The sequence below is a fragment of the Limanda limanda genome, chromosome 6 (assembly GCF_963576545.1).
Source record: "Limanda limanda chromosome 6, fLimLim1.1, whole genome shotgun sequence".
NCBI classification, from domain to species: domain Eukaryota; kingdom Metazoa; phylum Chordata; class Actinopteri; order Pleuronectiformes; family Pleuronectidae; genus Limanda; species Limanda limanda.
In genome coordinates, this window is record NC_083641.1 from 21,436,171 (window position 1) to 21,459,678 (window position 23,508).

At 42.2% G+C, this 23,508-nt stretch overlaps 2 protein-coding genes across 3 annotated transcripts; one reads left to right on the forward strand and one right to left on the reverse strand.

Moving 5' to 3' along the window:
- The first annotated feature begins 2,949 nt into the window (after positions 1-2,949).
- On the forward strand, positions 2,950-7,700 carry nkapd1 (NKAP domain containing 1). 2 transcript variants are annotated; one of them, XM_061073328.1, is made up of 7 exons: positions 2,968-3,019; positions 3,099-3,384; positions 3,472-3,612; positions 5,248-5,336; positions 5,486-5,626; positions 5,717-5,770; positions 6,783-7,700. In XM_061073328.1, exons 3-7 carry the CDS (start codon positions 3,544-3,546, stop codon positions 7,213-7,215), a joined length of 786 nt encoding a protein of 261 aa, XP_060929311.1. In that variant the 5' UTR covers positions 2,968-3,019; positions 3,099-3,384; positions 3,472-3,543; the 3' UTR covers positions 7,216-7,700. The 2 variants fall into 2 exon arrangements, with proteins under 2 accessions (XP_060929310.1, XP_060929311.1); XM_061073327.1 differs by having other exon boundaries at positions 2,950-3,384.
- Positions 7,701-12,178: 4,478 nt separating this feature from the next.
- Positions 12,179-16,741, reverse strand: lrfn1 (leucine rich repeat and fibronectin type III domain containing 1). The gene is made up of 2 exons (XM_061073560.1): positions 15,366-16,741; positions 12,179-13,079 (listed from the first exon to the last, which is right to left on the reverse strand). Exons 1-2 carry the CDS (start codon positions 16,739-16,741, stop codon positions 12,179-12,181), a joined length of 2,277 nt encoding a protein of 758 aa, XP_060929543.1.
- Between the last annotated feature and the right edge of the window lie 6,767 nt (positions 16,742-23,508).

Here is a 23,508-nt window from a genome sequence, read left to right on the forward strand (position 1 = left end):
TGGAAAACCCTTCATTAAATGTCTACATTTACATTGAACCTATGCAATAAAGTTACAAGGCAATTTATAAGTAATTGAAATACAAAAAGTCATCATTTGAGGCATAATTATTTTTTGAATCTTCAACCGAACTAAATTTGTACATGTATCATATGCCATAAAGTATCCTGCCTCAACCCGGGGCTTTATGTATGTAATTTATTATTAAGAGTGTATTTGTACATACTGGTATACAATTCAGCTGTTTTTACTGCTTTCATGTAGAATGGGCGAATGGCGAAAACACCTGTGCAGTAAAGTGCTTTTAGTGCTCATCAAGACTGGAAAAGTGCTAAATTTACCATTTATTGTGTGTAGTGAGCCTCATTTTTACAGCCTTAAAAAACATACAATATATGGAAAAAGCACCACTAGAGCCAGCCGGCAAAATGTGAAAAAGCTTCACACCGTGCGCAGCAGGCTTCTTTGACAAGAGTTAAGTAGACTCTTGAACAGTGTCTGACTGAGCTTCCTGTCATTACGCTGCCACTGCTGCTATCGGCAAGAATGGGAAATCGGTCTCCAAAGTACTTCAGTATTTCAGCCCCTCTTAAAATAATATACTCTATATATATATATATAATAATACTGGACAAAATTACACATTCAAGCATTGTAGCAGTTAGAGGCAGCACTATTTATTGTAGTGCTTATTCCATTTTAATCTATACCAACACAGGATAATACAGTCTATTGATTATATCTTGAATAAGTAATCTCAGTCTGCAAAGTAATTAAATCAAATATTGAACACATGCTCAGCAGCCTGAAGTTATAACATATTTGGAAACAATTTCTACATTTGCTTTTCCTTTCATATATAGCCAAACAACATTTCTGTCTAGTTAAGTGAATAAAAGGGGCTCCTGCAGTATTTGATGTTGTTGGGCATGGACTAGACTCATACACCTGAAGTGGGACCATCCAGCACTCAACCTAGTCCAGGTGTAGTTTCCAAAGAATAATTTGGGGCATGAATACTGGGAGGAAGCATTTTATCAGTTTGGCAAGCTCGGTGACTTCCTGAAAAACCTTTTCAGGAACTTCTTCATAACGTTTTTACCTTTTCTTTGTGCTCTAATGTCTATTCTTTGCAGTGCTATATTTTTTCACAATTAAAAAGACAAGGACGACCTCAGGAACAAAGCAGGGAGACAATGACGACTTGGCACGCCGAGATGTGACCGAGGGAATAGGGGAACCAAGATGTTTATTTTAACAGAGAGAATATTTAATTCATGTGTGGATGATATATAAGGAGTGACTTTGCTGTTCAAAGAGTGGTGGGAAAGTCATTCCACCACTTGGGAGGCGGGAAGAAAGACGCTTTGCCACAGGGACGGCACGCAGTCGGCCAATTTGTAAATCAAATGAGCTGCTGAAATAGAACAGATTGTTGGAATGGTCAACGTGGATCCTGATTGTAAATTATTATTGTGCCTGCAATGAAACAAGAGGCACTCGTCTCTTTTTATTTCCCTGACCTTCACACAGATACATACGAAGCGCCACACACTGATAAGCCTTTGTCCCTGGGAGTCCCATTACGTTTTTGTTGTCAGATACAATTTGTAAAGGAACTCTGAGGCGATTTACGGTTATTGTTCGGGTAATGACAGTGGATAGGGTGGGAAATAATTACAAGTCATTCTATGTCAGTAGGCAGCTGCAGTCTAAAATATCTGTGCACTGAATTTCTGCCTTTGAAAATATTTTAATTATCTGGAATTTGTAAAGCTGAAATGTTAACAAAGCTTTTGTTAATCGTGTTTATGGACAAATAACACGTAACCAACGCATATGTTTGAAAAATAAGATCTCACAATTATATTTGATGCAACGCTCTGAGTAATATTTAGATCCTATTACTTAAGAAAATGTAGCAGTACAAAAAAGTACTGTGTCAGTATTGGTTTTATCTAGACTTGTACCATAACCTAGCTTCTAACTGTAAGACTATAATCTGCAATGTAACAAATAACTGTGGCCGTCAGATGCATGTAATAGAATAACAGCTGCAGAATAACATTTAATGGAAATACATAAAATAAAAGTGTCTAAAAACTGTACTGAAGGACAAGATTGAGGAAATTGAGTACATTAAACTACTGTGGCCCAACTTCTTCAAATCTGTTTTTACCTGTCGGAATCAATAAGGACTGAACCTTGTTTGGTTTGAAACAATTATCTATTTTAAGAGAATATAACTATAAAAATATATCGTTTTTTCTTAAAAGGAAATACTTTCATCAGTCAGGAGTACTTTCAGTACAAAAAACTGTCCACAGCGGTTGGTACTCTGTACTTGACAAAGCCGAGCATATTGAGAATGAACTGGAGCATGAGAGGAAACATTTTCACTGTGGAATAGATCATTTCAGGACTTTCACTGTAGAAAATAGATAATTTCAGGATACTTCAAAGTACTGTAAAAAAACTTTGCTCAATAAGTTCAGAGAGAGACTGATATGCATGCGTTCGGGACCTCTCTGACTACCTACATACTGAATATCAAACATTTTCACTGTATGGATTTGGAGATTTTTCAAAGTAAAGTCCAACATTTTCACTGTGGAATAGATCATTTCAGGATTTTCACTGTAGAAAATAGATAATTTCAGGATACTTCAGAGTACTGTAAGAACACTTTGCCCAATTATTGGTACTGTATGGATTTTTCAAAGCAAAGTCCAACATTATCATTATCTTTATTCTTTCTCAGCATGTTATGGATGCTTCTTCTTCTTCTTTGTTCGGTTTATTGGTAGCTGGCAACAAACGTCAAGGTGCCTGAAACAGAAAGCTGAAACACACAGCAGGTGGCGGTAGTGAGCCTTGCCGTTGGTTGCCAACCACCAATGAATCGAAGAAGAAGAAGACATCCACTTCTTTTCACAGTAGCATCTGCGGCTTTGATGTCTTTGATCTCGGACGGTCAATGTATATTAATTGACTGATCTTCAAACAAACCGATTTGCAGGTCAGTTGTGTTTATAAATACAAACACCTATTTTGTCCCCACGGAGACAAACTTGTGTGTTATAACAGTTTGATAACAGCGGCTGTGGACGAGCATTAACGTGGAGGAGATACAACTTCCTGGACGGAGATGAGGCACGACACCGGAAACACTCTGAGCTGAGTGTGTGTGTGTGTGTGTTTCCTCTTGGAATCTACACGTCCTGGAACACAGTGCACACACTCACGGACTTGTAGTGAACGTGTACTGGTAGTACTGGTGTCGTGTTGTGTGTAGACACCGTCAGAAAGACACAGTTTCATTCCGCTTCGTCCTTCAAGCTGAATACCCGGCTGTTTGGGCTAGCTAGCTTGCTAGGCTAACAGGTGAGTGCTCGTTTACCATCCACCATGTGAGCAGAAGCTGGTTTCTTCTGCCCTGTTTGTTTACATTTCCGGTTTGTGTTGGTCCAGACTCACACGGGGGTCCTGTCCGGGGACACCAGGGTCCTGTCCGGGGACACCAGGGTTCTGTCCGGGGACACCATGTCCTTCCAGCCGCTGGGGAAGACGCTGCTGAGGAACGTGATCCGTCACACGGACGCTCACAACAAGGTGAGACACATCCAACATGTGTGGGACGAGTGGGAACAACGGGAACTGGGAGGGAAACACTTAGCTGGAAGGCAACATCCGCTTCCAGGGGTCTGATTGTCAGGGGGTCCTGCTTATTTTCAGTTTATTAGGAACAGCTAACTCAAACAGACCTAGCTGGGAATTCTGTCCCCTTGAGAGATGTTGATACAACTCGAAGATCATGTAGTTTGTGCTGATGCATGAGGGTAGAGCAGGCAACACAATGATCTGGTAGCTGAGGGTTGTCTGTGTGGAAGGAAACAAAATCACCCTGGTGATTAATTTTCCTTTTGCAGAAAAAGTCAGACAATTGAGTGAAGGGTGTGTGACAATCTCCCAAAGCATTAAGATTAAGATACATTTATTTGTCCCAAACACATGCACAGACATGCACAAGCACACTCATGCAAGGAGGGAAATTTAACCTCTGCTTTTAACCCATCTGGTGCAGGACACACAGAGCAGTGAGCAGCCATGTACGGCGCCCGGGGATTAAGGTGTAAGGTGCCTTGCTCAGGGGCACTAGACAGGGTAGGGAGAATCCTCTTAGATTTTTGGACAGATAAATCCAGGTTCGTCTTTTTGTTGTTTCTCCGTGGAGTCGAACCAGAGACCTTTTCTGCCCATAGTCTAATTTTCTGCCACTAGTCCACCGCCTCTCCCCTACATGATCATGTAGTTTGTGCTGATGCATGAGGGTAACACAATGATCTGGTAACTGAGTGTTGTCTGTGTGGAAGGAAACAAAATCACCCTGTTGATTCATTTTCCTTTTGCAGAAAATGTCAGACAATTGAGTGAAGGGTGTGTGACAATCTCCCAAAGCGTAAAGGTGTTCTCTTCAGATTTGAACCTCCTGACACTCAGAGCTGTCAGGTTCTGTCCAGCCGGTGATACTGACGTTTGGCAGCTTTGACCTTGAACACAAACTAACCTACAGATGTATTTTCCCAACTTACAAGTTGAATGTTCACTATTAGAAGTGTTCTGATACAATTTTTCCCTTTTACGATACCTGGACCTCACATATTAGCCTTAACCAAGTACTGACTGGATACCAGGGTATTCAAGAAGGAACTTGTATAAGGTGTTTAACAGCTGTATTCTCAGGTTAAACCCTGTGAAATACATAGAGAATGAGTCATAGAACTGATTTTAGTTTCTAGTTTGACAGCCACAACTGAAGAAGAACACGATTAATTAAATCCAGGAATGCACAACACATTTTGGTATGTGTCACCCCTAGAAACCAAAGTACTGCTGACATTTAAGCTCTGGTTAACACCACACTATTACAAAATTAGCTTTTCTTCGCTGCTCTAAAAGCAGCGCTTGCCATCTGCAGTACAACTCCACTACTGAGTGATGAAGAAGCAATTTCAGTTTTATCTGGGTGAAACTAATACATTTTAAAGACTTGTTCTTGTTGTTGATCCTGGTATCAGATCATCTCTATTCACAACCTGTGTAAATATTGGAATCCTTTAAATAATTTCCCCTTTAGTGAGTTCAAATAAAGCAGTCAGAGTGTGTGTTTGTGTGTCTGTTTGTGTGTGTGTGTGTGTGTGTTTCTGTGTGTGCAGCTTTTAATGTACTGACATCTTCCCACGGCAGATCCAAGAGGAATCGGAGATGTGGAAAATGCGAGGCTGGCAGGTCCAGAGGCCCGACCCCAAACAATCATCAGACACCGTGTGTGTGAGGTAAGATCCGTGAACGTCCCAGTTTAATCTGAGCCACCTGCACACAAGTGACACCAAAGCTCATAAGGGAGCGTCTTTCATAACGTAGCTCTGGGAGCTGTTACCTGTGCGATGGCTTGTTTATTTACTAACAGCCGTGGTATTTTTAGGGGCCAGATGCACTGTGACCGAGGGGCAGATCAAACCGGAGACCTGAGGCGCAGCAGAGAGCGAGTCTCGGAACACGACGACAGAGAGGCTCGATACTGGACACGCAAACTGTACGAGTTTGAGGCCAAAGATCCCGACAGGTGCAGTATAAGATCTCATGCTCTTTTCAATGCTGTTTGGAGTCGTTCTGCACAACTTTCTGCAGCTAATTCATTTGTATCTCAACACAGATGGGGACACAGTGGCTTCAAGGAGCTGTATCCTGAGGAGTTTAAAAGAGACAGGTAAGAAAGAATTCTGCATCGCACCTAGGGATGGGGGAAAAAATCGATTCAGTTACAAATCGCGATTCTTGTGAATGACGATTTTAAATCGATATGCTGCCTCCCAAATCGATTTTATTGTTTTATACTGGGGGGGATATATTGGGGGAGCAACATCACCCCAGAGCAAGTTGACCAGCTCTTGTTTTTGCACAAGAATCTAAACATACCCAAGCACTAGCTTTGCATCGGCTACATGCAAACAACAGTAGCCTACTTTTTGTTTATTTCAAAGTTTATATTTTAAGTAAACTTTTATTCATTCGGTTTAATTTACCTTTTATTGATTGTTTAAAAGTAGCCTAAGTGGCATACATTTCTTAATCTGTCAGTTTGTGTGCAGTTGACAGGGGCTGTACAATAATAGGGCACATTTTTATTTATTTTCTCTATTGGCTGCCCGGCAGTCATTAAGTTAATGTTAATATTTGAAATAAATGGGGTAAAGCTCTAAGTTAATTTTTTCCATGGTCCAGTATTTAAAAAAAAAAAAATAACCAAAAGAAATCCCAGGAAATCGTAATATCGAATCGCAATACTTACAGAATTGCAATACCCACAGAAATCGCAATACATATCGTATCGCCACCTAAGTATCGTGATAGTATGGTATCGGGAGGTCCCTGCCGATTCCCGTCCCTAATCGCACCCAACAACTCCAATATCATAACTGAGCCACACATGCAACTGATTTTAAAGGTGTGGTCCGGGGAACTAGCGTTTGGTGTCACAAAAGATAAATAAATACAAAATTAGAGTAGATCCTAGATTTCCCATAATGCAACTAGTCCAATTTGTAAATAATGTTCACACCTGACAAAAAAATATGCACCAATCACATCATTTAACGACCATAGTTTGTATCATGAAACTGGTTTAATCCACGTTGGGGTCCTAAACAAGGGAACGACGGCATGCAAATTCTATTCTCGCCTACAATTATTTTTTTTTCGATTTTGTTTTGTGTGAACAGATCTACAAAGAAGCACAAAAGGAAAAAGTCCAAGTCTGACACAGAGGGAAGCTTATCGAGACACTCCAAGAAATCCTCTCGCAAGACGAAAAAGAAGAAGAAGAAAAAAGACGACGACTCGGGGCCAAAGAAAGTCAAGTGTTCGAGCAGCGGCGACAGCAGCGGCGACAGCAGCAGCAACAAAGACAAGCAGGCGAGGAAGAGGAGCAAGAGTCGACACAAAGACAAGAAGAGTGCGAAAAGCAGAGGGAAGGACGATGACAGCAGCTCGGGGGGCAGTGATGATGGAGAGCGAAAGAGACGGACCCACAGTCGCAAAAAGCGAAAACAGGACTTCCACAAAGACTCGGAGTCGGGTCTGAATTTAACAAAGAAGAGAAAAAACTGGAAAGCGGCAGGTGAGGGGAGCTCGGCTGATAGTTCGGCTGACTGAGATTCACAGAAGGTGGACAGACGCAGCTCAGGTAACGAGCAGGAAAACGACAGCGGATTCTTCTGCTCGTCTTAACAGCACAGAGGGCTTCTCTCTGCAGGGCCGCTCTGTATTGTACTTTGTTAGACTTCAACAAACCTTGTGCTGTCAGCCCTCTCCCAGGGTGTTCGCTGTAGCAATATCTCATCACCGCTGCAGTGGCTTGAAGCACAGGCAGCGTGAGGAGAGATGGGGGGGGGGGTGTTTCCACCACCTGCCTGATGAAGAACGCTGCTGGCTGCAGGCTCATTGATTTATCACCATGTCTCTGCTCAGTCCGTCTCACGTGAAGAGCTTCTGTCCTGAAATGACCACCGTGGTTTTTTTAATGTAAAAAGTGAAAGAGTTACAATCATGCAACTTTTCTTACCAATAATGATAGAATGTGTATTTTGTTTTATGAATATTTTCACTTAAATTTTAATACTTTTATCAAGTGCATTATCCTGGTGATAAAATAAACATCAAATCTGGTTGTTTTTAAATTGTTTTGTTTTTTAACAAATTGTGCAACACACAAACATCATATAGGTTAGGGACTGTACAAAAATGATTTGTTTTGATCGACTTGATTTATTAGTAAAATCAGAATATTTTTTTAGCCGAATCTTAGTTTAATAAAATGATCAAACAACTTCCACTTGTGGTGAAGGTGCAGCCACATACAGAGGACAAACATGAATAACCTCAGGGCAGGACTTTCTTTTCCAGTGTGAAACACAAAGTTCAAACTTGTTATTCCATCTAAAATGAAACCACACCAATGAATCACAGGCTGTCATGTTCCGTCATTATACTAAACATAGATGCTGTCGTTTATTTTGAGCTGATCCCACATCCACTGCTCTGCTGCCACAAGTTATTCGAACACCAAATGTGTGTTCATTTAATACACTGAGCTGAAAATAGTCCCAGACAAATGCACAATTTCCTCCTGAATGAATAATGTTTTTCAACACTGCAGCAGAGTGGCTGAAGTAAATTGACTTCTTTAAAATAAATAAACCCATGTATTCGTGACCCTTCTTTGGAGATTTGTGCAGCGGGGGGTGAATTGTGAACAGATAAGTTGACAGAAGTATGAGATGAATCAACACAATGTTAACCTTGAATTAATGTTTTCATTGCAAAAACCCTTTCATACCAATTATTGTATGTGTTACCACGTCTCACAGGTCGGACATTATCATTGGATTCCTGAAGATATTGTAAAGTAAATCTGGGAACCTGTTTTCACCTGCCGGTTTCATTCTGTGTAATGTAATGAGATGGAAGTGTAAGTCCAGATCACAGACTTAATAATTCACAATCTGAGATAGCAGTAGGAAAAAGAAAGTCTGATTTGAGGTGCTGTGACTTTTTAATTAGCCAGGCTATTGGTAAAGAGGCCGCTGTGGATCAATGCTGTCGCTGGAGACCCTGCTGGAACGTGCATGTCTGTTCAATATGCAAACGATACAGAAGAGTTTAACAAGCTGCCACACACGGTCAACAAATGTGAGGATATGTGGAAATGCTCTATGACGGCTAAACTCGAAATTTAATGCCTGAGAAAAAGACTCCTATATTTCCATAAACAGCCCTGAACAAATGAACCTCATCGTCCGTATGGCTGGTTTCTGGTTTCATCCCGTCGCACTTGGTAAATCGTGCAATAAGCAGTAGCCCTGTCCCATCTGGGTTTTCTTTCTTGTTAGATAATCTGATGCTGAGCAAGTGCTGGTAAACTGTATTGAAAGTGTGTGTGTGTTTGTATTGGAAAAGCCTGAAGCACTTTGCTAAGTCTGTGTCAATAGACTGACTTTTTCTTTTTCTAAGGATGCTGTGTGGGCCGAGTTGAGCTCGGCTGCAAGTGCCCGAATCCTGGAAGAGGAAAACAACTGGTCTAATCGGTGTTGATGGAAGTTTTTAAAAACAGATTCTCAAGATAAAACTGCATTTGGCAAAAGAGAAAAATCCATGTTTTATGGCTGCATCTCGAGTTAGGACAACTTATTTAGAAAATAACTATTAAGAAAAAGATTTATAAATAGGATTTGTGGCTCTGGGTGTTTGGATGTATCAGTTCATCATTATGCTACACTAATGGCATCACTGTGGTGCTGCTAATGTGGATAGAAACCAAAAATATGTTCAGACATTCGTAGAGAATGGATTTCCATTAACATTCATTCTCCCTCCCTCCTTTTGATAACTTTGGTCCTTTGTGTTTAGTGCTGATTAAATAAACTTATAAACATTACCTAGTAAATATGGTCTGCTCAACATCAGTAACAGCATTGGCCAGTTTGAGCATATTGACATTATCATTCTGCACATGTATGTTACGACCTCAGTAAACCACTTTAGCATGGCTGCAGACTTAGGAGAACTAGGAGACTAATATGTGCAAGCAAAAATAAAAATGTTTGTGCTTTTGCTAATATCTGTGACACCAGGCTCCTCAAACAGATGAAATAACAGCAGTGTTGGAAATAATCTGCTTCTACATTTGATAAAATTTGAACTTCCGAATCGTAGCAAATCTAATTTTGTTCTTCAGTTTCAGCTCTCTCCGCAGAAACTGTATAATGTCTCGATTTCATATTTCCACGATGAGAAAACAGATTCCAGAAATTAAGTAGTATTTTATATGTGAAGTATAACATAAATAAACCATAGCAGAAAACTTGCAGGGTCAGCACACTGAGGAATGAGAAAAAAATGGTGATATTGTGAATCAGACTTCAATTTTATACATATTAAAACCAGGTTCACGTTGAAGTTTTCAAACACACACGTCATATCTGCGATTTAAACATATAATGGGATCTTTAGTGGAAAAAACCCCAACACACACCAAGTCAAGGCACATTTCTTTTTTCTCAGTTACTCAGAACTTGCTGATGAGACACAACACACTTTGCTCCATCCCCAGTGTTCACTAGTTTGGCTGTCTGGGCCAATTCTGTAGCCTGGGTGATGTCTCAGCCTCCTCCTACCTAAGCAGATTTTGTGTTGAATAATGGTTACAGATAGGAGCAGGCAGAAGTACCTCTCCTGCTGTGAGAAATGGTCAGCAGCGCATTTCCAAGACAGAAAGCATCAGCATTTAATGAGGAGATGGATGAACGGACACAGCCAAGAGTTTACACCCTAAAGGGAAGTCTTCTCCTTGCTGGAAAAAAGTAGAACAGATTTGACTGGAAACTGGTAAACGGGAGATGGAAGAAAAAAAGAAAAAAAAGCTATGACCCCGTTCTTCGACTCAATCCTCTCATCCACTGAGGATGCAAATCTCAGAGTCAAGAGGATTGAAGAAGCTCCAGTGTGACTTATCTCTGTGAAGTCCACGCCGCTGTGTTTGATCTCAGCCTGTTCTAAGGAGCTGTAATCAGGAGGAGAGGGCGGCTTCTAGAGCAGCAAACAAATATCCCTCCTCCACCCTGATTGTATCTGCTCCCACTGTCAAGCTTATCAATCCTCTCCCACGTTTAGCATTTATATGCAGTGCAAATACAATTAAAATGGTTTATAACACACTATACTACAGTTGTACGCAGATAAAGGACATATTCGGTGTTTAAAACTAGATTTGTCAAGAAAACTCCTCTTATGAGGCCTAATGCTGTCTGTTGTGTCCCCCTAGTGGTAAGCACCCGGTGATGCACCCTTGTAAGAACAGCTGGCTGCATTTGATTTGATGAATTCAGCCACACATCCTCCAGTCATCATGTCCCTGGTCACTATGTGCCCCAGCTCTGCTCCGCGGCCACGTTGCAGCTTTCCCCGAGGCCTTATAAATAACAACCGGGCAGATCAAATATTTATATGGTCTCAACCCGTGCGTCCCTTCCTGCAGTGGACACAAATACCGCTGGCCCTGAAGCACAAGAAGGAAACACCACTTATACAGTCAACCCACACAAAAAATTTAATACCCTTCACGAGGGGGATAAATGGTCCAAACTTTGACATACTAAATAGGGCGAGGTGTGATGACACAGGTTTTTAATGTAAAAACTTGCAGCCAACACCCAAATGCTTTGTAAAAAGTCATGTGACATATGACTTACTTACTTTACATAGTTAGTACACATACACCAATGTTTTTTTAATATACTTATATATGTCTTTTTTGTTTGTTGTCTTTTTATCTAGACCAGCCAGATACAGTACCGATTAATATACAGTCACATCTGGAACAATACCTATTAAACATCATATAGTCCCACAGCCGGAGAGGAATCCATGGCAGCTTTCCAGGTCCGTCCTCTCTGCGCTATCGTCAGAAACTGGCATGTGTAAAATTCTCTTCTTCTTTTTTCATTATTATTATTATTATTGTATAGACTGGTGGTTGATACTTGTCCTTGTATCTCGTGTCTTCTGTGCAAATGTTTTTTTTTGTTGTTGTTTTCTGAAAGAACCCAAAACATGATTGACATAACAGGATACCTTGCTGTTCACTTTACAGTTATGATGAATTTTTTTTTTCTTTTTTCTGTTTTTAAACAATTAAACAGTTACATACATCCAAACGCCACACCCCCTTGGCATGTCACAGAAAGAGGAGAAAATTATAAATCCAAAGTAACGCGCCCCCATTATCACGGTGGGAGGGCAATGATAAGAGAGGAAAGTTTATGACTACAGTGAGCAGCGTCCTCCATTCGTACATCTTTTAGAATAAGGCACTGCTGCATAAAGAAAGGACATGGCCGACAACCCTCTCTGGGAGTATGATGGGGAGGCAGGATGAGGGGAGACTGTTCTTCTCCAGCAACTCACAGAAAGTTTTCCCGTGTAAGTAAATGTGCTTGTGTTTATCGTTCGCTGTGTGCAGGAACAGAGTGCATCATATGGCATGTAGGTTTATATTTGTGTTTTTACACGTGTGCGTCTGCGTGCGTGGCCGAGCCGCGCTTCAGCTGCACTGGTTTCCTCAGACTGTGCTCTCCAGCATCCACTCAGTGCTGCTGAACGTGACTCTCCGGTTGGCGAGCGGAGACGACTCCATGTCGAGCTGGTTGGTGGACTTGTGCCACCTCGTCCTCGCTCTGCGCGGGTAACTATGACTCTGAAATATGGAGTAATCCCCACCGTCAAAAGAGAACCTATGCCTAGTTCGTGCCAGCTCGTTGGGAAGCAAACCCATGTTAGCCAGGGCACTTTTCTTGTCCTTGAGCCTGGGAGCCTCCTTGGTGCCGGCGCTGGGACCAATGAGACACAGGGACATGGTGGAGCCTGTCAGGCTACTGTCTGTCTGCGTGTCCTCAGACGGGGGACCAGAGCACTGAGCGTCCAGGCTGGTTCTTCTCTTCAGCTTGTCTACAGTCATTGGAGGCAGCTCCACCTCCAGGATGGCAGTAGTGGCGGCTGGATCCTCCTTCTTGTCGTTGTCCACCCTCAGCACCAGCGCCATGCACTCCTTGTGCACCAGGGCCTCACGCTGGCCCTCATCCGACGGCTGCTTGGAGACGGAGCGCGGGAGCCGCTGCTGGCTGCCATTGGTCTGGGAGTGCATGCTGGAGCTGACCTTGGTCTTGCTGTCCTCCGGGCTGCTGTAGGCCTTGTAACGGATCATCAGGATGATGATGAACACCAGCACTGAAGCAACAATTATACCACCGATAATGATGATCATGGTGCCTCCCAGGAACTGGCTGTGCATGAAGCGGCACTGGCTGACCTCACTGGCTGTGTGGAACTGCACGCAGCCAACCACACGTGTGGCTGTTAATGATGTGATGCCGTCGTCATAAACCGCCAGCACACAAAGGTCATACTCCCGTCCAGCGGCCAGATCGTTGATTAAGAAGTTCTTGCTGGTGGATGGGATCATTCTGCAGAGGAAAGAAACAGAGCAGTGGTGAAGACAGAGAATTAATCATCGCTATTACAACGCCCACATAGCCTGATTTGCATAAGGTGTATTAAATCACACAAAGGTGTCCGTTCCACACAACAAAAAGACAACAGGGCCATTGCAGCCATGGCATTTAATATCCCTCATTCCGGGAGACAAGCATAAAAAGCACCACGCTCCATTAAAGCTGACTTATGAGGGAGAATGTTACATTATAAAATAGCGACGAGAAGCAGCTCTATTGGGCTTGTGTATGAAATGAGAGTGAAAGGTAAACGTCAAGGTGATAAACAAGGCAGAAGTGTCTGAAGAATATGCCACAGCAGCTGGCAGCTGCTGGACAAGTGATGCATGATGTGAAGGCAGACTGGATGTGTGAATACCTAAGGTCACATTTTGTCGGCAAGCGCGAGATTAGGCGACTCTAAATAGGAAGGAGAAAGGCATTGTCTTCAGGTCAACACTGGCGTTAATATAATTAGAAGCTTGTTCCTTTTCCCTAAAGGGAGACTTTGATGGTTATCATTTGTAGGTAATAATGTACCACCTAAAGACAAAACAACACTCAGCTCCGTGCCTAAACTGGATGAGAAAATTATACAGGAGAGCAACTCATTATATCTAATAAAACATAAAAAAAGTCGACCACTATAATTAACTTGCTTCACAAATACATAAATCCGCAAACACTAGATTCTATTAAGTGCCTCACATACTGCTTAAGAAACACACTTTATTAATTATTATATTTAAGACATAATCTAATACATTTTGCCAAAAGTCGTTTTGAAAAACAGGTTGCTAATTATAAAGTATGACTCAGCTTTTCATTGTAACTTAGCGTGATTCACTCTATTGAACGTTCATTTTCTCAACGTTATATATTTCACTTGGCATCTCAACTAATATGGTATATTGTAACTTACTATAACAAACTTATTGATATTAACATTGTTGTTGTTGCAACCAACCATCTATACAAAGTCAATACAATTAAAATGTTATACTCTACTCACTAAGCCACAGCATTCAATTCACAGCCACATATAACCAGCTGCTTTTCAGATTAAGATCATACAAGCAAAACATGTGAAAAGCATCTAAAATATATATATACGATCCGATCATTCTTCCATGGGTCATGCACCACTCGTCCACAAAAATGTCATGGAATTCGTTTCAGTAGTTTCTGAGTGATGCTGATAAATAACAAACAGAAGCCTTGGCGGAGGCGATAATCCACGAGCTCTAATAACTGTGGTTTCTAGTTATGTTACATGATGAAACACATGTAAATGCAGTTAGAAATCAAACCAGTGCCATTTTCAGCTATATTTGCAATGTTGTGTTGTCCCTCATCACATTTCAGACACAGTATCTTTAGGTTGTTATTAGCATCAAAGATGGTTTCATTTTCATTTATATTTTAATGCACAAAGAGATAAATTGCCCAATATTAACATTTTTTAAAGAATACACAGATTACAGAGAAGTAAAACTATATTTGCTCTTCCTACCTCTCACAATTATCTTCTCACCACCCATCACATTTATCTTGTGACCCTTTGAAAAGAGAACGACCGCTAGTTTGAAAACCGCTGGACTAATGGACTCATTATAATGCTAATACTACTTTTATTAAAGTAAAAAAAAAAAGTAAATGCAGGTACTTATCACAAGTTTTTATTATAGCTTGGTCCTGCTCCTTTTACTTGCTGTTAGTCACTGATCTGAATACTACCACTGCAGCCAGGCCCATCAGTAGACAACCACATCTAATCACATTCTGTGTTGAAACCAATTAATGCAGACACTTGCTAATGATATAAATAGAAACATGTAATGAAACACTTGCCCTGGTGTTATTGCTTATTGTCATAGCATGTTTTTACGATGCTGACACGGCCGTTTAGTCCGAAACTTGTTTACTACTATCAGTCAATATCTTGATTAAACTGTATATTCTTTGTATACATCAATACATTCAGTTGTATTTAAATATATGGAAAAATATTCGTCATCGTACACTGTGGGGGTTCTACTTATTTTTGGACATACTTAATCATTTTACATCTTTGGGATCCGTCAGTCTGTCTTGATGGAGCCTTGTGTCACTCAGCAGATGGTAGCTCCAGATGTCTCACCCTTCCTCGTGTCCCTATTTTACCACCCTCCTCTTCCTCCCTCCCTCCATCCTCCCTCTCCCTCCCTCTCCCTCCACCCTCCTCTTTCTCCCTCCACCCTCCTCTCCACCATGGCTTACCTGTACACCAAAGTGTCATCTGCCGAGCTGTTGTACTGAATCTGGTACATCCTGATGCCGGGGATGTGGCGCTCAGACGGCCAGCGGATGATAGCGGAGGAGGAGGTCAGCTCGGCGACCATCACCCTCCTGTCCTGCTTGTCGTAGCCCTTGGTGTCGTTGCCAGACTTGGAGGAGGTGGTGATGTCCGAGAGGCCGGGGTCCTCGCGCATGTGGCCCGTGTTGTTCACAAACAAGGGTAAGGGGATCATGTTGATCTCAACGGCAGCTGTGGCGATGCCCGCGGCATTGGACGCCACGCAGTTAAATGCACCACTGTCCTTCAGCGTGGTGATGAGAATATCAAGGGTGCCGTTATCATACAGGATGGTACGGGAGTTATTATGCACCAGCTTGCCGTCTGGTGACCGCCAGTGAATATCTGGGTCGGGATCCCCCACGGCTTTACATTTCAGCGTCACCCCCTGGCCCTCCATCACGTAGGGCTTGGTGGTGAGGTGTTTGGTGATCAGCGGGGGCTCGCAGATAAACTCCTCCTCTTGGATGGACCAGAAGTATTTGTCCATGAGGTGATCCGGCGAGGCGCAGGTCTCCAGATCGTCCTCTCTGGTCAGCCTGCGGAGCCACAGCAGTTCACAGTTGCAGTGGAGAGGGTTCCCACCGAAGCTCACAGCCAGGGCGGACGAGCTGGGGCTCTTGGCGTCGGACAGCACCTGCGCGTGCTGGAACAAGCTGTCTGGCGGCAGCTTCTGCAGCCTGTTTGAGGTCATGTCCAGGCGCACCAGCTTGGTGAGCAGGGTGAAAGTCCCCGCTCCGATGTGATCAATCAGGTTGTGGTCCAGTGTGAGCGTGTTAATGTTGGTCATCCTGGCCACGGCTTCCCAGGGAAGGGTGCGCAGGTTGTTGTTGGAAAGATCCAAGTCCTCCACGGTCACGACAAACTCGTCAAAGGAGGTGGGGGCCACTTGGTGGATCTGGTTGTTTCCGAGGATGAGGTGCCTCAGGTTGATGAGGCCCTTGAAGTGGTCGCTCTTTATCGCACTGAGGCGGTTCCCATCCATGTGGAGCGCCCGCAGGGACCGCAGGCCCAGGAAGGCGTGGGGGGAGATCTGGCTGATGGTGTTGCGGGACAGGGTGAGGTGGACCAAACTAGTCATGTTGAAGAAGTCTTTCCTGCGGATGACTGTGATGAAGTTGTCGGTGAGCCGCAGCTCGACGGTCCTGCGGTCGATGGTGGGCGGCACGAACAGCAGGCCGGTCTTAGCACAGAGCAGAGTCAGGGTGGGGGAGAGGTGCTGGCAGGTGCAGCGGCCGGGGCAGCTGGAACCCTTCGACAGAGCTGCACACAGCAGCACGCACAGAAGCAGCCGCTCCATCGTTGATCGGTGTCCAGGTCCTGTGCGTGAGACAGAGAGAGAGAGACACTGAGTAAAACAAAAAACGGAGAGCTTTGAATTAATAAATAGCAGCATGGCCTTTATGAGAGCCTGCTGCAAAAACCACGAGTCTGACCAAGATTGCTGAGGCTGCCAGCAAGGTATCAATCACAAAATGAAATGGAGCTTTTCTCAAATAATGGCACCTGGGATGATGAAAGGCTGCGGCAACACCGTCAGGAGCTCATGTCTCTGTCACCTTTTAATGGAAATGACAGGATTTTTTTCGTGCCACCAGGCTGCATCACTACTGAACCATATAATTTCGTGAGTGATAACACAACAGTTTTCCCGTATTAGGTCTCGGTGCGACTCGTGTGCATTTCCATCACATTACAAGACTCGTGTGCTTTCCCTGCTCTGAGTTCCCACATCAGGGCAGAGGATTAATAAAAGGGCACTTGTCAGCAGCGGTCAAGGATTTTTTACGACCTTTTCATTCTCTTTGTTCACCTGATGCTTCTGAGGCGTACTGCGAAATTAGACAGAAACCTGTCATGTAAATCACAGCAACAAAAAGTAAAGGTGAAAACACCAGAGATGGGGCCAGTTTTTTTCCAGCCCATCCGGTGGAGGCATTATCGGATGATTCTGGGGTTTGGAGGATGTTCTGATTCTCTGATTCCCCTTTAGACGTATTGATTTCAGTCTAGAGGAGAACACGCCTGTGGTGACAGGAGTAAAAAGTGATCCTTGTCTGTGAAAACCATAAGAGACCCCAGTGGAGCAGCAGCAGTGATGTGCTGATGCTCTCCTTGGCATCCATCTTCATTGGCAACGCCTTGAGCTTCACTGTTGATGAGAGTACCTGTTAACGCTGACAAATTAAAGAGGTGACAGCGGACTTCTCTTCTCTAGGTTTAGACAAGGGCATACGGGTAGAGCTGCAGCCTATCACCTCATCCAATCCCACAGGGCGACAGTTCTCATACCCGCCAGATCCAATGTTTCAATCAACAGCATTGTCTGTTTTGTCCAGAGGTCAACCGAAATTATTTCAAATGCACTCGAGAGAAGCTGGCCGTGGATTTCAAACAAAAATAGATAATAGTCGTTTGTTTTTCAGCAATTCGGATGCACCGTCCAATTTGTCATGACTAATATGAGCCTTTCAATCTATGTTCCACCACACTGGGGAGGGGGGGCTGACATCCTTAATGACACCGACTCCGTCCCCCATGGTGCCCGAAACAAAAGCATCTAATGCTCAGAGTACCAATATCCCCTTAATGAAACTATTTAATTTACTGAATATGTCCAATGCCACGTTCGTTGGAAAGTGTAAACCCAGCTCTCTTCCTCCCTTCACAGACTTTAACGTATTTGTTTGCTGTGCACAGAGACTGTTTTCACACTTCGTAAACCTAATACACTTGGCCTGATGCTGTTGTTATGCATGTTCAAGATAGTGGGAGAAGTGAGAAATTATCGGTGCATTGAAGTCGTTTTACAAACCCGCGTTGCATTCGCCAGCCATCAATGGAAATTCTCAGTGGTTTATTTCCTCTTTTTCACTCTCTCTCTCTCTCACACACGCGCACACACATGCACACGCACACTCACACGCACACACTCTACCACGCACACACACACTGGCCACTGTCTGACAGACCACAGGGCCCCTCGTTAGTTCTAGATGCTGCTGTCCAATCAGGGCGCTCATTAAAAATCTGGGATTGTATGATGTCATTTTCTGAAGGAAGTAGAACAGCTTGAAACACGAGTTCAAACCAGTGGGATAGTTTGTCAGAGATTTAATCGACGGTGACAGAATTACTTCCACTTTATTCTACATTTCCCTCGACCATTCGCCAATTCTAAAATTTGCTGGGTTTGTGTTTTCATTCTCCTCCCTCTCTGTTGTGACTCTGCAGGCTCAGCCTTAACCACCATCTCTGAGACAGAACCACCTGAACTGTTTGAAATCAGAAAAAAAAATATAAAGGATTTTGTGCAATTTATTCAACAAGAATATACAAACAGGATAAAGATACAACACGCACACATAGTTATTGTCATTTATAGTGAGGTTAAACCATTTACTGGTACAAAGACACACACTAGGTGGTACACTGAGTGAGGAATATTCCAAACCCCCAGAGAGAATTTCTTTATTTAACAACACTGCTTTATTGTTGGCAGCACAGCGTGACTGCCTTGTCTAAACTAATCCTCCCGATTTCCTTTATTAAGAAAGTAAGAACGACAGCAGGGTTTCTGCAGCGCTCAACGAGTTAAAGTTAAGATTCTCTTTATTATTCCACTCTGAATGTGACTTAAAGATCCAGTGTGTATAGATGTAGGTGAAAGGAATCTCTAAGCAGAAATGGAATGTAAAATAATCCTCAAGATGATTTCCCAAGTGTATGATCACCCGATTGTAAACCTTTCGAGTTTCTATGACAACTGAAGGCCACCAAAGGTTATCTTTCATGTTCGGAAGGGGAGGGTGAGGTGAGGTGAGGGGTATTCAGCTGCAACATGCAACCTCACTACTAGATGTCACTAAATTCTACATACTGAACCTTTAATACCTGTTTCACAATCATTGTGGCAAAAGTATAAAGGGATAAAGAGTAAACTAGCATCTATGATGGCCTTGAATCTGGACTATGTGAATATTAAGACAATAGATTCATGAACATATATGACAATAAATGCATATGAGCAAATATTGAAGACTTATATTTAGACTTTTAATACTTTGTAGGCTATTTTTTTTCAAAGTAACTTAAGTCAAAGTTGTATTTAAGGCTGAGCACAATGTGTTGCACCGCAGGTCATACTTCCTCAAAAATAGGTTCCTTTTAGAACTACTATACAGGAGAATAGGTGCATTTTAACAGAGCCAAGATCTTTGGTTCAGATTTGATCCAATTTCTTTACCCAACCTTGTTAAATTACAACACAATAGTGACCTCGCTGGTTTGTTTTATTAGTATTCACATGGTGACTACACCACACAGCTCGTGGTTTCTCAAGAGGGCCATCTGTGCCAGAGCCTGTCCAGGCCACTCCATCGAGAAAACTTTATTGATCTTTCAGCATCTGAAGGGAGTGAAGGGGGAAACTTTGTTGCCACGGCAACTCTGGTCTAGAATATGGGCCTTTGAATTTCATTAAGATGATGTCGTGCTGCCTTCAAAACGGAGCGTCAATCTTAATGGGCTGCTGAGGAGGCAAGGAGGGACGTGAACGGATGTCTGAATGGGCAAGTAAATTAAAAAGAAAAGGGCAGCTCCACCTCACATTTCTATTTCGGTTTTATTGCTTAGTATTAGTGCTGGCTGCCAAATCGATACGTAGACAACAGGAGAGGGAGCACAAGGGGAACTGGAGTCAAGGTTTGTTTTTGCGCCCAGTAATGCAGGAGCACAAAGGCCAACCAAAGAGGGATTATATAGACACCTGCATTTCTAATTAAGAAAAGCTTCTATGTACATTGTGTTGTATTTAGAAAGAAAAATAGATAAAGCAAAATCATACATTTGCATACACCCAAAATATACAGGGATACCCATGACACATACTGTGCCAGCCGAACAGTCTATATATTATCTTTAAGAAGACACAAGAGAATGTACTCTCCATATTTACATGGAAGTGTGATTCTGCAGTACAAGGCATGTGCAGTACACTTGGGAACATTACCCAGCCGCCCACACACAAACACAGGGAACTATACATCACAGCAACATACAAACAAACAAAGAAAAAGGAGAATAAATTTGCCCTTCACGTGTCTTGGCTGAGACGGACTGTGTTTTTATACCTGTGTTCTTACACATAACGGTGATGTTCTTATTGGTTCACATGCTCACAATAAGGCTCTGTTCAAATAGTACACAGCAGCAGGTGCTTGTGCAAATCCTTAAACAATCAGATGCTCACTTAAACACCAACTTAGAGAGATCCCTGAATAATGCAGCGCAATTCAAATGAAAACTGATAGATGCTCATCCCCGGTCTGAATGTGCAACACCTTTCTGCAGCGGCACTCCCAACACACAGGATCCAGTTTACATATTAAACAGGGGGAGCAGCTGGGGGGACGATAACGCATCTCCACAACTTCAGAGAAGGTAAATTTTCCTTTTAACAGCTAAATGAAAAAACTGTTTCGCTTTTTCCTCCTCACCTGCTCCGTTACACCCAGATACTGCGGTGCAAGTGCGGCATTAACAACCTTGGAATTTTTTAATGAGGGCACCCGTGGGTTCTCCGGGATATTCTCATGATTAAATAACCAGAGAGAAGTAATGTTTTTTACAAAGTGAACAACTGAAGACAACTCAGGATATCTCATAAATCACAGAGATGTCAAACGAGGAGAGCAACACATCAGTGTTTCACCAAAAATACATATAAATAAATCAATGCACAACTCAAACCATGTCACCTTAATTACTGTCCTCTCTGAGAATAATGTGTATGTGTGTTAACTAGCATCATTAAACTGTACAGGAATCATTACCTGCAGCTTATTCACTACAAATTGAAAAATGGCTTAACTGGATGTAATGTTTGGACAATAATGTGGTGACAATAGCTTCTTGTAACAAGGACAGCGTGACTCAGAAGAGTCTGTGCTTTTTTCTGATTAGAGCCACCACTGGCCTTGTGTGAGATTATACTAGAGGTGGAACAAGACATCAGTAGGAAATGCATCAACCTGATAGATTCACCGATACTTTCTAATTCCAGCTTCGCAGCCGTGAACCCGTTTGACAAGCTATACCTGAAAAACATTAGACGTGAAGATGTCGCTCAAGATTTCATGCACTTGCCATGAACTTCACAAAGTTTTGACTTTTTATTTCCAAAATGCCTAGAAGTCACTAGTTTCACCTTTTAAAATCAGAAATAATTTGGAAAGTGTTTTTTTACTCAGTTAATTATTTCTGTCTTTTTTGGTGAAAAGCATCAAAGGAGTGAGGGGGGGGGGGGGGGGGGGGGGGACCCAAAGGTTGACTGCTAGAAATTGAAATTTAAATGACAGAAAAAAAGGGAAACATGACAGTTTCAGCAGCTGAAATTGTTTTTCTGGTTTTCTTCGTTTTACACCGAGTAAAATTAAATTCTGGGAAATTATGAACATTTTCTACTGTTTAATTATATATTGAAAGAATCTAACGATTTTGGGAAAGTTTACTTCATGATGACAATAATGCTTAGTGGGAGCCCATGTTCACAATTACAGGAGTTAAGGCTCATGCATATTTTGAATGTGACATTGAAAATAGTTTGTAGCACAATACAAACAATGGAAAACACAAACATCTGCCCAGGGCAGGTGCGCTGTAGGAATATTTTCTGGACATGACATTGTCAAGGAAGCCGTAGATGCCAATTAGATGGTGCCAGCTTAGACCGAGAGCTGCCCTTGTGTGACTCTTGTCAGGATTCAGGCATAATTATTGACAGGCACAGTTCATCGGAGTCAGCTCAGTCTCCACCAGCGGACGCCTTAACTGAGGCTCCGCAGCCCTGGGGGGGATCTCTTGTTGCATATCATCAACAGGGGTGGGGGGTATCGTCGTAAACAGTAGGAGCATTTGCATATTATAATTATGTCTGCATGCAAAGACTGTCTTCTCAATTACATCCCATTTAAAACTTTCAATGAAGAAGAAATGAGAAGCACAAACTACTGCAGCTCCATAAACTTTAATTGTAAGAGTCTAAACAAGACTGAGAGCATGAGGATTACACTGGCTCTGTGTCACTTGTGGATTGAACATTTATTCTTTACCAGCTACAATTTTAAATTACTCATCTTACAGATACAATCAAGCCTAAATAGCTGCTGTAATTAAAACTAATGATAATTATGCTGGATCTGCAAATGTCTTTTTCTGCTTTTTCACAAGATCACCATTGAATATTATCTGGTGAAAGTTACAATTATTCACACAAGAATACCTGATTGTAGGGCACTAGTTAATCTGCCATTTGCATTTTATTATTAAATAATTGCTCCGTTCATAAAATGACAAATAATCATATAAATTATAATGATCAACTATGATAACAGTACTAGAACAGTATCAAACTAAAAAATGTCAAATTTACTATCATAGATGACAAAAAAAACTGAAATATTAAATAATAGATTAATAGTAAACCATAGATAATAGATATAATATCTACATCAAGACTTTGTCCACACCATACAATCTTCACAAATAAAAATATAATTATGTAATATAAAGCTCCTGTCAGAACGCACACATAATTACAGTGGAAATGATTGTGATTGACATGAATGACACAGCAGCGCCTTTTCATGTGAAGTGATTGTTTCTTTTAAAGTCTCACATTTCTGCAGAGACTCCTGATTACTGCACATCCCTCCACTGAAGTCTTCGGTGAAAAAGACTCCATCACCAGGGCCATATGACGCATAATGGAATTATTTGATATGCTGTTGTTCCAGTCAATCCATTTCATCCACAAATTGCCTCCATAGCTGTGCCAAAAAATAAATTAAAAAAAACACCCTCTGCCAGCATCTGTTAGCCGTCATGATTAATAGAATAAAGAGCTGAATGCACTGGCCTCTGATTTACAACGGCCACTTGTCTGTTTCAGATGTGCAGTGACAGGCTTTTGCTTCACATTCAGAGAGGGTTCTGGGCCGGTTTGATGTTCACTCTGGATGGAGGACTCCGCAGCTGCTTCATCTTTAATGACATCAGGTATTAAAG

Excerpts from the sequence above, each read along its gene's own strand:
- nkapd1 (XM_061073327.1), top strand. The coding sequence starts at position 3,544 with ATGTCCTTCCAGCCGCTGGGGAAGACGCTGCTGAGGAACGTGATCCGT. Across the intron at positions 3,613-5,247 it reads ACACGGACGCTCACAACAAG|ATCCAAGAGGAATCGGAGAT; the intron begins GTGAGACACATC and ends TTCCCACGGCAG. Across the intron at positions 5,771-6,782 it reads GAGGAGTTTAAAAGAGACAG|ATCTACAAAGAAGCACAAAA; the intron begins GTAAGAAAGAAT and ends TTGTGTGAACAG.
- lrfn1 (XM_061073560.1), bottom strand. The coding sequence starts at position 16,741 with ATGGAGCGGCTGCTTCTGTGCGTGCTGCTGTGTGCAGCTCTGTCGAAG. Across the intron at positions 13,080-15,365 it reads GATGACACTTTGGTGTACAG|AATGATCCCATCCACCAGCA; the intron begins GTAAGCCATGGT and ends TTTCCTCTGCAG.